The following is a 15161-nucleotide window of genomic DNA, read 5'->3' as shown; positions in this document are numbered from 1 at the left end:
TTGGAAATCCTCTTCATTATCCACAACACCCCCTATCTTGGTATCATCTGCATACTTACTAATCCAATTTACCACACCTTCATCCAGATCATTGATGTACATGACAAACAACAAAGGACCCAACACAGATCCCTGAGGCACCCCACTAGTCACCTGCCTCCAACCTGACAAACAGCCATCCACCATTACCCTCTGGCTTCTCCCATTCAGCCACTGTTGAATCCATCTTGCTACTCCTGCATTTATACCCAACAGTTGAACCTTCTTAACCAACCTTCCATGCGGAACCTTGTCAAAGACCTTACTAAAGTCCATATAGACAACATCCACTGCTTTACCCTCGTCAATTTCCCTAGTAACCTCTTCAAAAAATTCAAGAAGATTAGTCAAACATGACCTTCCAGGCACAAATCCATGTTGACTGTTCCTAATCAGACCCTGTTTATCCAGATGCTTATATATATTATCTCTAAGTATCTTTTCCATTAATTTGCCCACCACTGAAGTCAAACTAACAGGTCTATAATTGCTAGGTTTACTCTTAGAACCCTTTTTAAACAATGGAACAACATGCACAGTACGCCAATCCTCGGGGACTATTCCCGTTTCTAATGACATTTGAAATATTCATAGTCACATGAAACAGAAACAGGTGCTTCAACCCAATGAGCCCATGCCAACCATGAAATACCATTTATGTTAATCCCATTCTAGTCTTGCAACATCTTCATCAACTCCTCCTAGCTTCTACCACTTGCATGCAACTGGAATGCTTTATAAATGCCAATTAGCCTACTAACCTTCTTGTTTTGGGGTTTGAGAGGAAACTACAACAGCCAGAGGAAACATACATGATGAAAAGGAATATCCAAAGTCAGTGCCTGATGAGACAGCATCTATGCTATACGTGCCACTGCTGCCCACTCCCTCGCCTCGTTGCCCCATTACTAATGCATGAATTCCCACTTCTCTGGATCACATTTCATTTATTTAGTTAGCCCACTGAATCCATGCTGACGGCCTTTCACTCATGCACACTAACTCACTTCTCATTCACTTCCTGAACATTCGGACCCACCCGTCTTTACAGCTCAGTTTACCAAACCATACATATCTTCCCCTATCTAAAATTTCCTACAGGTATGATAATTTTGTATATTATTGGCAAGCCTATTCATTTTGATACCTACATTTAAGTCTAAATGATGGCCCAAGGGACCAGGAAATGTGTACTTTGGAATAGTGCTCATAATAACAGTCTAATCATAAAACACCCTTCATGTTGTTGCTTTCTGCCACTGAACTAACTTTGGATCCAATTTGCAAATCTTCTTTGGAACCCGTGAGTTTTTAAATTGTTGGCCAGCTTTCTATGAGGGACCCTGATAAAAAAGACTTGCTAAAATCCATGTGGACTCCTTCAAATGCACTGTCTCTATCAAATCTCCTGTGTACCTTCTAAAAAAAATCAATCTACTTCAGTCAGGCCTAGCCTCCCTTAACAAGCCCATATTGACGGTACTTGATTAATCTATGGTTTAATAAATGAAAGCTTGTCCTCTTCCCCAACAATTGATTCTAATGACATGCCTACCACTTTAGTTAAAGTAATTGGCTCGTAATTACTCAATGTATTTTTTCCCTTCCTTTTTAAGCAGTTGTTCAATGTCTACAGTCCATCAATTCTCTGGCATGATGACTTCTATGGCTGAAGAGATTTAAAAATAATATGGTCAGAATCTCTGGAATTTGTTTTCCCCTGCATTTAACTTAATCTGGGCCTGGTATTTTATCCATCCTCAGCAAAGCACAACCCCTTAATAATTAGAAATATAGAAACATAGAAAATAGATGCAGGAATAGGCCATTCGGTCCTTCCAGCTGGCACAACCATTCAGTACCCTGTTTCTGCTTTCCCCCCATATCCCTTGATTCCGTTAGCCCGAGGAGCTATATCTAATACGTCCAGTGAATTTGCCTTCTGTGACAGATAATTCCATAGATTCACAACTCTGGGTGAAAATGTTTTTCCTCATCTCAGTCCTAAATGTCCTACCCCTTATTCTTAAACTGTGACCCCTGTTTCTGGACTCCCCCAACATAGGGAAAAAATTTCCTGCATCCAACCTGTCCAATCATTTAAGAATTGTATACAACTATACAATTCCCCATCCTATTATGCTTTACCTGCACACGATTTCACATGTTTTCTAATTGGACCTTCCTTAGTTTTCTTTCTGTTACTACTACTGTGCTGAGAAAACATCTTTAATTTTGTTTTATATTTTAAATGTCAGTTTTTATGTTTGCTCTTAACTTTTCTGATGTCTCTTTTAATTTCACTCCACTGTTTTTATATTCTCACTGTTTTCTGCAATATTAAGCTCTGTGTCTGGCATATTCCTCTTTTATGCCATTTTCTTTCTGTATCTTATAGAGAATATTATAGATTAGGAACTCTCGCACTTTTTCTTTGTGGGAACGCGTTTAACTTTACCGACTTGTTCTTCTTTGCTCTGAGACTGATTTATCTTCTAATAGCTATTTCCAGTCTATTTTACCAAAAGTCACTTCACAGTTAAATGAAATTAACTTTACCCCAAAATGGAACCTTGACTCTTTTATTACCTGTGATCTTTTCCAGAATTATAGAAAATCTAATTGAATTTTTATTACAATGCCAAAAACGTTAACTGATTGGAAATAACATCCACCAATTAACCTGCAGGTTTGATGTCATGCAGATATAATGGATCAGTGTTCAGAAGCTTCCTGGTAAAACATGTCTACACAGTCTATAAAGTTGACATGACTAATGGCTTTGATTTTAAGTTACAGTCCTTTAACTCGGAGGCTGATAATACTCATTCAGCTCTGTTTTAATGACATTAGTTACAAATTAAGGGTTCCACTGAAAGGAAGGCCCATAAGATGGTTGTCATCATCCACCCTGTTGACACGAGTGTGTTAAAAAGGGACAGAGATATCAGATGAAGTTTATATAAGAAGTCATTTTTATATTGATAATTGAAATTATAAGGTGCCATGTTGTGCAATAATTCATTATGTTCTGTAGGAACACTGTCATTCCTATTAATTTATTTTGGCTGATGTACAGGAAAGGGAAATGAAAAATATATATAACTGTATTGCTCATTTTCACCCAGAGTTGTGAATCTGTGGAATTCTCTGCCACACAAGACACACGTGCACTGTTTATTTTTAATTTCACCTGAAATCATTATGTCTTGAGGGCCTGTCCCACTTACGCGTCATGCAGATGGTGCACAAAGATTTTGTACATCCCAAAATCCGGGGCGTCGCGTGCGACTGCGCGTCACTGTCTACGTCACCACGCACCATGCGCGCGTCACGTGATGTCGCGTAAATTATGCGCAAATGACGCCCAAGTGGGACAGGCCCTTAAGAATGCATGAAATGCCCTCTGATATGATTTGTCTGTTACATGTTGGTTGAAATTGTTTCTTTTTACTATGTTGTCAGTAATTGCATTTACTTTATATATTTGCACATTTCAATTTTATATTAACTGACAGTTTGTTTTCCAATTGGGTAATACATATTTATAAATTATTGCTGAGAGTTGTTATCAGTAGGAAATGTTTGCAGTTTTATACAAAACATAAAGAGGAATCAAATTAGAATAAAAAATCATATTTGTTAAAACATATTATAACATTAAAAATGAAAGTTAATATTCCTTTGTAAATCCTTCGGCTTATATCCTTTCCAACTTCTTTATGTCCTGTCCTGAAGTTTATTGTTGCTGTTTGTTCAGAGTACCAGCGCATCGAATGCATTCTTGGATGATTGAGAATCCACAATATTATCTTGTTGAAGGGAAAAAACACAAGGGGCTGTCCCACTTGGGCGTCCTAATCCGCTAGTTCTGGCGAGTTTGCCCTCGACTCATGCTCGCAGCATGGTCGACACAAGGTCGTAGGAGGTCTTTGTAACTCTCCTTCATGCTCGAGACTAGTCCCCGTGTACCCGAGGCCTCATCTAGGTCGCGGCATATTTTTCAACATGTTGAAAAATGCCCGTGAGTAAAAAACGGTCGCCATGGAAAAAAATCAAAACTTTTTTTACTCGTAGGTTTAGTCGTAGTAGGTCGTAGTAGGTCGGCATGTTAGTCATAGGTAATCGAGGGTAGTTGAAGGGAGGTAGAAGGGAGGTCGAAGGAGATCGAAGGAGGTTGTCTTCACTCTCCACTAATCGGTGTCCAATTTTCCCGAAGTTAGTCGTAGCTAGTCGAAGCTAGTCTTCAACATAGTCGAAGGAGGTCTTCAACATGACATTTTTTCAAACTCTCCTAAACTCTTCTAAACTCGCCAATTAGGTCGCCCAAGTGGGACCGCCCCTTCCGTCTTTTGTATTTCAATTAGTTGGTGTCAATTGGCTCAAAGTTGGCAAAGGTTTTGTTTCTAATTATCTCCCATCAAAAAAGACTTCTGAATGTCTTGCAACAGTAAATATGACAAGCCAAATGATATGTGAACAATGTTTAATGACAAAAAAATGCTCTTGATTTGGTAAGAAAATGTAAAATAACCACAGCTATTATTTGATCTCACTTGAGTTCCCCAATGTCATAAGACTCGTACCTTGTGCATCAAAGTTAGCCTCAGTGCCTCTTAATTATGAAAACGAGTCATTGATCTATGAGTTGCTGACAAGAAAGCTTAACTGATTCATACTCCACATATGCTGCTGGACTAATTAAGTTCTTCCAGCATTCCTGTTTACATTTCAGATCCCATGATCATTAGATTTACTCGTTTACTGATTTGTTGTTTTGGGTGTTTGCTTTTACCTGATAACTCTTGTTAGAAATGTCACATCTTTCTATGTTGTTATGCACAAATCAGTTTAGTCTGTGGTAAGTTACTTAGCTGACATAAGCCTTAATTATGTCTGTTTACCTGTTATGACAAAGAAGGATCCCCTTTGGCCCATTGGGTTGAAGGCACTTGCAAACAGAACGATCACACAAACAACATACCCCTCTCCTAATTGTCTGGTAGTCCAGTAATTTACCGTCTCTGACATATACATCAAATCGCTCTTAATTACCCCAAAATGTAACTACATGATGAAAGGGATTTACAGTGCTATTTAGATAACTTGTCTGTCTTTGGGATGTGAAAGCAAATTGGCCAGCTACAAACGGAACGTGTAAACACTACTTGAAGGTGATGCCCAAAATCAGGATTGGACCCGAGTTCCTGCAGCTTTACCATGCTACCCAGATTTCATTGTTAGTTGCAAACAAGCAGCATTGGCCAGTCGTTTAACTCAGAGCTGTTCACCACATGGACATTTTGTGAACTTTTACAGTGTAACAGTGCAGCACGCAGTTTATACATTGTTTATAAGATATGCGGGGGAATATATTGGGAGAATGGCCACAACCATCCTACCAGGGTAGGGGAATCTAAAACTAGATGGTAAAGTTCAAAGTGAGAGTGTAATGATGCAAAAGGATTACGAGGAACAACATTTTCACATAACAGGGAATGAGCTACCAGTGGAAATTGTAGAGGTGAGTACAGCTACGACATTTAAAAGACATTTGGACAGGTACATGAATTGGAAAGGCTTGGAGGGATATTGTCCAGGTGCAAGCAAATGCAATTAGCTTGGTTAGACAACTTGGCCAGCATGGATGAATCGCTTTGAAGGGTCTGTGTCTGTGCATAGCTCTATGATTCTATGACTCAGATCTCCAAATAATCAGTGGACAAGATGTTGGCATTAAATGCACTCATTTTCAATTGTTTCAGTCGCTTACAGTTCTTCCTAGAGACTCCTCCAAATTCCAACGATATGATCAAAGTTCCCTCTTTAATTAAATACTGTCATGAAACCATGAAGTGACAAAATAAAATATACAGTCTTTTTCTTGCGTATGGCGTACACAGCCTAAAGTTGTGGGGCAACTTGTTCTATTTGATTTTATTTGATTGTGCACGACAGATAGATTGCATTTGTTGAAACATAGCGGACCATGTGAAGGTTGCAATCACCCACCCCAAAATGTACAGTGACTGTGATTAACTACTTTAAAAAAATCCTTTGCAATTGCATATGTTAATATGATATTAATGCTTCCAATTCAAGCTATTTTGTAAATGTTCTGTGCTTATTGGGTGCTGCAGCTCCTTACCTTTAAGCTTCAACTCTGCTTGTATTGGATGATGAAAGACGCGTCTCGATGTGCATATGTGAAACATGCTTCATTAGCGGTGATTTTTTAAAAGCTGAGGAGAATTGACACTCTGTACCACCCTACTGGCTTCTAGAACCAAACTAAATTGAACATTGGTCAGAGAATTTCCTGGTCTATTTAGCTGTAACAACTACAGGAAAATATATTTGAGATGAAAACCAAGACATCTTCTTTTGGAGTTAGCAATTTATAGTTCAGGTTTGGTCATTTGAGACCACAATTATATTTTGTGAGCGAACAGCATTATTAGTTGTCTGAGAGGGTGGTATCAACCTCATAATTCAAATTTCACTGTACCTTAATTGGTACACATGACAATAAACCGACCTTGAAATGAAATTGCCTGTTTCAGTGCAATCCTCTAAATCAGTGGTTCCCAACCTTTTTTAGCTCATGGCCCCCTTGGGATCTTTTAATTTTTCTGTGCCCCCCCCCCTGACATTATTAGCGGAAGAAAAGTACTTCAATATTTCACTGTAGTTCACAATATGTTCACAATATGTCACCCCCCTACACATCGCCCTGTCCCCAGTCCACCCACCTGCCTTCCTCTGGCCCCAACTCCCATCCCTGCCGGGTGTTCACCATCCCCCCCGACCTCCCCCTCTCCCACACCGAACGGCCTGTCCTCAGCAGAGGTCTTACCTTTGTCCCCCTCCGTCCCCATCTCAATGAGTTCCGCGCCCACCATGACTTGGAGCGCTTCTACCATCGCCTCCGCCTCACAGCGCACTTCCATGAGAAGGAGTCCTCGCCCCCCAATGATGAAGCTTTTTCCCGTCTCCAACGCACCCCCTCCTCGAGCACCAGGCCACCATATCTAGAACCATCACCGATTTCATCAATTCCCACGCCCTGCCCGACCAAGCTTCCAACCTCATAGTTCCCCAGCCCCGCACGGCCCGTTTTTACCTTCTCCCCAAAATCCACAAACCCGGCTCTCCCGGCAGACCCATTGTCTCTGCTTGTTCGTGCCCCACCGAACTCATCTCCACATACCTTGACTTCATACTATCCCCCTTGGTCAAATCCCTTCCCACCTATGTTCTAGACACCTCAGACACTCTCCGCCGCCTCCGCGCATTCCACTCTCTAGGCCCTCACCCCCTCATTTTCACCATGGATGTCCAGTCACTCTACACCTCCATCCCCCACCAGGATGGCCTCAAAGCCCTCCGGTTCTTCCTCGACCAGAGGAGCAACCTATACCCAGCCACTGACACCCTCCTCCGCCTAGCGGAGTTGGTCCTCACCCTCAACAACTTTACGTTTGACTCCTCCCATTTCCTCCAAACACAAGGCGTAGCTATGGGCACACGCATGGGCCCCAGCTACGCCTGCCTCTTTGTCAGGTACATTGAACAATCCTTGTTCAATACGTACCAGGGCCCCATCCCCGACCTCTACCTCCGTTACATTGACGACTGCTTTGGGGCCACCTCCTGCACCCACACACAACTGACTGACTTCATCCACTTCACCACCAACTTCCGTCCGGCACTCCAATACACCTGGACCATTTCCGACACTTCCCTACCATTCCTTGACCTCACCATCTCCATCGCAGAGGACAGACTTCTGACCGACATACACTACAAACCAACTGACTCACATGGCTATCTGGACTACACGTCTTCCCACCCTGCCCCCTGTAAAGACTCCATCCCCTACTCCCAATTCCTCTGCCTACGCCGCATCTGCTCCCAGGATGAGACGTTCCACACCAGGGCATCGGAAATGTCCTTGTTCTTCAGGGAACGGGGATTCCCCTCCGCCACCATTGATGAGGCTCACACCAGGGTCTCATCCATACCCCGTAACACTGCTCTCTCTCCCCATCCCCGCACTCACAACAAGGGCAGAGTCCCCCTAGTCCTCACCTTTCACCCCACCTGCCGGCAAATACAACAAATAATCCTCCGCCATTTCCACCAACTCCAACGTGACCCCACCACTCGCCACATCTTCCCATCTCCCCCCATGTCTGCCTTCCGCAAAGACCGCTCCCTCCGCAACTCCCTTGTCAATTCTTCCCTTCCTTCCCGTACCACCCCCTCCCCGGGCACTTTCCGTTGCAACCGCAAGAAATGCAACACCTGTCCCTTCACCTCCCCCCTCGACTCCATTCAAGGACCCAAGCAGCCGTTCCAGGTGCGACAAAGGTTCACCTGTATCTCCTCCAACCTCATCTACTGCATCCGCTGCTCTAGATGTCAGCTGATTTACATCAGGGAGACTAGGCGGAGGTTGGGCAATCGTTTCGCCGAACACCTCCGCTCAGTCCGCAATAACCTACCTGAACTCCCGGTGGCTCAGCACTTCAACTCCCCCTCCCATTCCCAATCCGACCTCTCTGTCCTGGGTCTCCTCCATTGCCAGAGTGAGCAACACCAGAAATTGGAGGAACAGCACCTCATATTCCGCCTGGGTTGCTTGCGTCCGGATGGCATGAACGTTGAATTCTCCCAGTTTTGCTAGCCCTTGCTGTCTCCTCCCCTTCCTTAACCCTCGAGCTGTCTCCTCCCATCCCCCCGCCCTCGGGCTCCTCCTCCTCCCTTTTTCCTTCCTTCTCCCCCCCACCCCCCATCAGTCTGAAGAAGGGTTTCGGCCCGAAACGTCTCCTATTTCCTTCGCTCCATAGATGCTGCTGCACCCGCTGAGTTTCTCCAGCATTTTTGTGTACCTTCAATATTATAATACCTTCCATAAAAATATCAGTGTCTATTAATTGCACATATATTCTCTTTTATTATATTCCACAAACATCAAAAATATTTCAACTACATAGATTTAAATTTATTAGAACTGAAATTTAGGAGGCAACAGGGTGGTAGCTCTGTGGCCCCCTTCATTCAACCTGTGGCCCCCTAAATCCCAAACATTTTCTGTGGACCCCCTGAAATTTGCCATAGGGCCCCAGGTTGGGAATCACTGCTCTAAATCATCACCTTTTTTTTGCTCCCGGGTGTTATTTTGTTAACTGTTAACATTTGTACATTTCACAATTGTTAAACTTTTGCCCTCCATGCACGTCAAGAAGTTCATGTTTACAATACAAACAGAACTGCCTGCTCTTTCTCTTACACCGGTGTGGAAAGTGTGCTTTTGATTATTCAATGTGTTTTGATAATTGCATGATTTATTAATCAGCAGATCAATTGTATTTAGCTGGATCAGCCAAGCAAGTGCCAATTTCATTGGTGCATTCTGAGATTGGGCAGAGGACCAAATGCTTGTTTTTAATTCTCTTCTTTTCAAATTGTCTTCCCTCACAGATTAGAGGTTGTACCTTGAAAAGGAAGTCTTCTATTAACTGGTGATTGCACGAGAGGCTTATTTGCCCTTGGCAACTAAAGATGATGTTGCTATGGAAACTGCTGTTACTGCTATCATTCATTGGCTGCCTAGCAGGTAAAATACCATTAATACCTGATTTGTATGTGCGGCAATTTTTAATATTTTTGTTAGGCATAATGTTGTCTTCATTTATTAAAATGCAACATGAAATCACTTGCATGTACATTAGAGTTTGATTTGACAACGACTATTTTTTGGGAAATTATCAGGAGTTGACAAAATGCAAATATATCTGATGTGGTAATGACCTGTTAAATAGCTCAAAAGGTAGGCTGGCTTGCAGCTGTGATGTCCCACACTGACGAGGACATTTCTTGATCTGCAAATCATTCTCGCGTACTTTGCAATGTTCAATCATTTACACCGTATAATGTGAAATGAAACAATCAATTATGATGATTCAAAAGCAGGATATGAATTTAAGTGTGTTATGAATGTTTCACAAGTAATTGCCATTGTATCCTAATAATTATATCTAATGCAGCCAATGGTGAATTTAAAAATGTTGTTTTGACACTCCTAAGATGTGCACTGTCTTTTGTGTATATGTTTGTATATTTATTTGAGATTCATCTTCTCAGCTCAAATATGAATTATCTATTTTTATAATTTTAGAAAGAATGCATTTTAAATGCACAATGTTAGAGTAAAACGCCGATCGTTTATAAATTATAGATGTGTATGGATTACTTTATTCCTGATTAATTTAGATTTAGTCATGGCTCCAATCCATAATTTACATGGAGTAATGATTAAAACTGCACTTGCATTGAAGAAGGTTATAAATGCTTCCAATGAGTACCGTTACTCTTTTGCGGAGTCCAAGGAGACAGTACATTTTATAACAAAAGAGAAGAACAGCTTGCTATGAAAATTGTGATGTGGATACATGCTATTGCTTGTTGCCAAAGTTCACACCACAACAGATGTGAAATCCACTGCTGTACAAACAAATATGATGCATTTTTTCTGGAGGCCATGCTAATTATTTTTGAAGTCTCATTTAAGGTTTTGTTTTGGTCAAGGGTGCAAGGGTAAATGATGTGTTGATGTTGTGCAAACACCAAAGGAAAGATCCAGTGGAAACAACAGGTTTTTTGAGGTTAGGTTATCTTTTCTTGATAAATGTCACCCTTTTGGCAGCAAGTGAACTGAAACATTCAGCTTTTTTTTCATCTGTAGTTTTTCATCCCTGCTGTCAGCCTTGTAAAACCAGCTGCATCATCTTGCACTGAAATAAACAGCGAGGGGAAATGATATGTACAACAGCAAATGTATACCCAATATCCAAATCAGAAATAAATGACAGTATATTTTATTGTATTCCACACAATTGTTAATAATTTAAGGTTGAGTTGTATTTTTCCCTTCTCTTTTTTTTAAGCAACTGAAAGTATAAGACTTTGAGTTGCACATTCCATTTTCCTTCTGTTCACGTAAACACATTTTACGTAATCTCTGACAAAGAGCTTTGATTGATCTTCCTCTGCTGTGTACTTCTAAATGTAGTGTGTTTGGTCTGGAACCTGTTGTGTCATACATTCACCATAACTCCTGCTGACAATGAGCTCCAGACATTTGAACCTCACTTTCTTGAACTCTGAGAAACATTATGCGGTATATAGTTTCAACTGGGCATTTGGTCACCTGCAAGCAGTTTTTCCTAGCGGGCAAGAGGACATGCGACAATGCTCTCAGCTGCTACACTATTCGCAATGTCTTTGCTGCTGCAAGCTTGAGAACTAGTTAAATATCAATTTCAGAACAATAGTTTACTGAGGTTGAAAAGATGGCGTCCAGGCCAGGTGATTCATTGTGTGTCAGTAACATAAGTGGATCTGCAATCACGCATTACAATTGCTTCACTCTTAAATCTCTACTCCAACAGCAGCATTTCATACATGGTATTTGTACACTGTGAATGGCTCGATTGTAATCATGTATTATCTTTCCGCTGACTGGTTAGCGTGCAACAAAAGCTTTTCACCCCCTCGGTACACGTGACAATAAACTAAATGTGTAGGAAGGAACTGCAGATGCTGGTTTAAACCAAATATAGACACAAAATGCTGGAGTAAGGGCCTTGATCCGAAATATCTTTCTCCCCAGAGATGCTGCCTGTCCCGCTGTGTTACTGCAGGATTTTGTGTCTATCTTTCACAATAAACTAAACTCGAATTCAACTCAGATGTTTGTCATATCATGGTGATATTGTGTAACCAAATTCTGGGGTGTACACTCAGTTCGTTTTTGGCAAATATTCTCCATTCAAATCCATTCGGAGGTTTGTTTAATATCCTATCACATTGATTGGGTAGTTTTAAGCAAAGCTGTTTATTTTTCCCCCCTTTTATTTTTTTATTTTTTTATAAACACTGGTTCAAGATTCAATATGCTTTATAATATGCTTTATACCAGCCAGTTTAAAGAAGTCACAAAAGCTGACCAAGTTAAAATGCCTAATTTCAATTTGCTGGAGAAACTCAGTCGGTCAGGCACTATCTGTGGAAGGAAAGGAATAGATGATGCTTTTGGCAGAGACCGTATTAGGCCTGTGAGTATGGAGGGGAGATAACCAGTATAAAATTTGAGAGGAAGGTGTAAGGCAGCAACTGGCAAGCAATTAATGGAGCTAGATAAGATGGAGATGATGGGCAGATGGAGCCTGGAGAGGAAGGGCTGAAGTTGGGAGATAGTGGCTGATGGATAACATGCAGAAGCAGAGAGATGGTGGCCTTTTACCCACATGTTACATCTTCTGGTTCTCCTCCCCAACTGGTTCCACCCCTCCATTAGCTGGTTTCACATCACCTTTCTTTCTTAACAGATTCCAGCATCTGCAGTCTCTTGTGATTCCATTTACCACTTTCCAGCCTTGGTCTCTCCATCCAACCTCCCCTCTCCCCATCTGATTCCATCTGTCCTCTTTTTCTCTGTCCTCATCTGTCTCTTCCAATCATCCACCAACCCCTGTCTCCCAAATTCACCCTACCCTTCCCCACCTGGCCATTTGTCCATCATCTCCATCCTTACCTGGTTCTTCCGGTCATCTGCCTGCCCGTGATTTGCTGCTCCATCTCACCTCTTTATACCAGCCATCTCTCCCGTTCATGGTCAGTCCTCAAGCAGGACCCAAAATGTCTACTACCTCTTTGCCTCCGCCGATGCTCTTTGACCCACAGAATTTCTTCAGCAGATATTTTTTTAACCAGATCCCAGTATCTTTAGACACTCTTGTGTTTGAAATTACTAATTACACTGGATCAGGAAAATAATATGCTTTTTTTTCTCTTTCTCTCTCCTCTGTGAAACCAGTGCTTTAATTGAGGAAGCAGGGGTACTGACATTGATACGTGTACAATTGGAAAATGCAGAATCATTCTTTAAAGTCAATTTGAGTGATTTTTAAATCAGGTGCCACTTCACCGAGAATTAGACATCATTATTTTTGAAAAAAAGATTTACAGTGGTAAATCCATTGTCAGCCTTATTAGTCCATACATCCAGGAACACTTTGTAACAAAGTTGATTAAAATATAATAACACTGCCCAATTATACCGGATAACGGAAGATTTTGCAATAGTGATTATGGAAATGGGTTTTAGCAGAACCGATCTAATTCAATTTCAAGCAGATTTTGTGCACAGATATCTTGATTATGCTAAAATCAGAAATTCTGGTCCTGTGTATTTTTTGAAAGTTGCAGGAACTAAACTAAGGCACTTAACATCTCTTGTCTCTTTGTCATTCAATTAAATCTGAACTGATATGTGGCAAAATGCATTTTCCAGTTTAAGGCTCCAATTAGGAGAAGAATGAACGGGGTACTGATTGGGGATGATTAGCCATGATCACATTGAATGGCAGTGCTGGCTCGAAGGGGCAAATGGCCTACACCTGTACCTATTGTCTATTGTCTACCTTGATAATATCACCCAGCATAAATATTTTGAACTACATCTTGAAAATGGCAATCTTTGCAGCAATTTGTTTGGTGGGACAAACTCCACAGGTCGAAGAATTCTTCCTGATTTCACTTGTACACCATGGTTCTTGACATAGAGCATAGAAAACATACAAAATAGGTGCAGGAGTAGGCTATTTGGCCCTTCGAGCCAGCACAGCCATTCAATGCAATCATGGCGGATCATCCAAAATTAGTACCCCATTCTGGCTTTTCCCCCCCATATCCCTTGATTCCCTAAGAGCTAATTAAGATCCCTTGTTCTATCATCCCAAAATTTACTCCATTGAATTGTATAATTGGTTTGAAGACCTGACAAATCATCCTAGATGAACAGAAGGAAATTATGAAACATGTCTGGAGCATTTTGCCTTTTGCATGCTGCTGAATTGTACTAAGAAAGTAGTGCTTAAATCCTGAGATTCGTGGTTAAATGTAAGTATTGTAATGACTCTCACCCCTTCCCACATGACCTATTTGAGCTTTTTTTGAGAATTTTTATGTATGACCTACAGTGGCTTTGAGTGACTTGTCCATATGGAGCCTTAAATGTCTGTGGTTCCCGATCTCTCAGCAGTTTGAAAATAAGGAGTTTGCTGATTCAACCTGGTAAAGTCTTCCTCTGTTTCATTTTACTCCATTAACCATCATTATCTCCTGAGTTTCTGGCTAAGATGCTTCCTAACTTAGTATCTAGTTAGACAGTTAAACATATCATTCTTGCCGTACAGAGAAAGTTCACCAGACTGATTCCTGGGATGTCAGGACTTTCATATGAAGAAAGACTGGATAGACTCGGCTTGTACTCGCTAGAATTTAGAGGATTGAGGGGGGATCTTATAGAAACTTACAAAATTCTTAAGGGGTTGGACAGGCTAGATGCAGGAAGATTGTTCCCGATGTTGGGGAAGTCCAGAACAAGGGGTCACAGTTTAAGGATAAGGGGGAAATCTTTTAGGACCGAGATGAGGAAAACATTTTTCACACAGAGAGTGGTGAATCTCTGGAATTCTCTGCCACAGAAGGTAGTTGAGGCCAGTTCATTGGCTATATTTAATAGGGAGTTAGATGTGGCCATTGTGGCTAAAGGGATGAGGGGGTATGGAGAGAAGGCAGGTACAGGATACCGAGTTGGATGATCAGCCATGATCATATTGAATGGCGGTGCAGGCTCGAAGGGCCGAATGGCCTACTCCTGCACCTATTTTCTATGTTTTTACGTTTCTATCATCATCCAGGAATTAAACAAATAATTTTTATCACTTAAGATATTCTGTTTTAATGGGGCGGAATTATAACACATGGAAGGAGGGATTGAGTTAAATGAATCTGCTTTGTTTCCTCTAGTGAATGACCATTAGGTCTTACTCCATCACATTCTTCTCCATGAAATATTTATCCAATTCTTTTACTGCTATCATATTGATATTCACAACTCAATTCCAAATCCATTCTATTGTGTGACATTCTAGTCTCACTAGTATTCTTTTTAGAAATCTCTTTACATCAGTAGCCCCCTGCTGCACAACTCATAATATCTGCAAATGTTTTCCCTTCTAAAGTATGAAGATCATACAATCATAAAATCT

At 41.2% G+C, this 15161-nt stretch overlaps 1 protein-coding gene across 6 annotated transcripts in view; it reads left to right on the top strand.

The window, feature by feature from the left end:
* Positions 1-15161, top strand: part of cntn3 (contactin 3) — a 1582783-nt gene that overhangs the window by 824174 nt on the left and 743448 nt on the right. For all 6 annotated transcript variants that reach the window (XM_033036732.1, XM_033036731.1, XM_033036727.1 and 3 more), the window contains one exon: positions 9526-9661. In XM_033036732.1, the coding sequence (XP_032892623.1) occupies positions 9607-9661 (55 nt within the window). In that variant the 5' untranslated portion in view covers positions 9526-9606. The remainder of the gene's footprint in view (positions 1-9525; positions 9662-15161) is intronic.

The sequence above is a fragment of the Amblyraja radiata genome, chromosome 18, assembly GCF_010909765.2.
Source record: "Amblyraja radiata isolate CabotCenter1 chromosome 18, sAmbRad1.1.pri, whole genome shotgun sequence".
Classification (NCBI taxonomy): Eukaryota; Metazoa; Chordata; class Chondrichthyes; order Rajiformes; family Rajidae; genus Amblyraja; species Amblyraja radiata.
The sequence above is the reverse complement of the archived record's forward strand: the minus strand, read 5'-3'. Positions and strand labels throughout refer to the sequence as shown.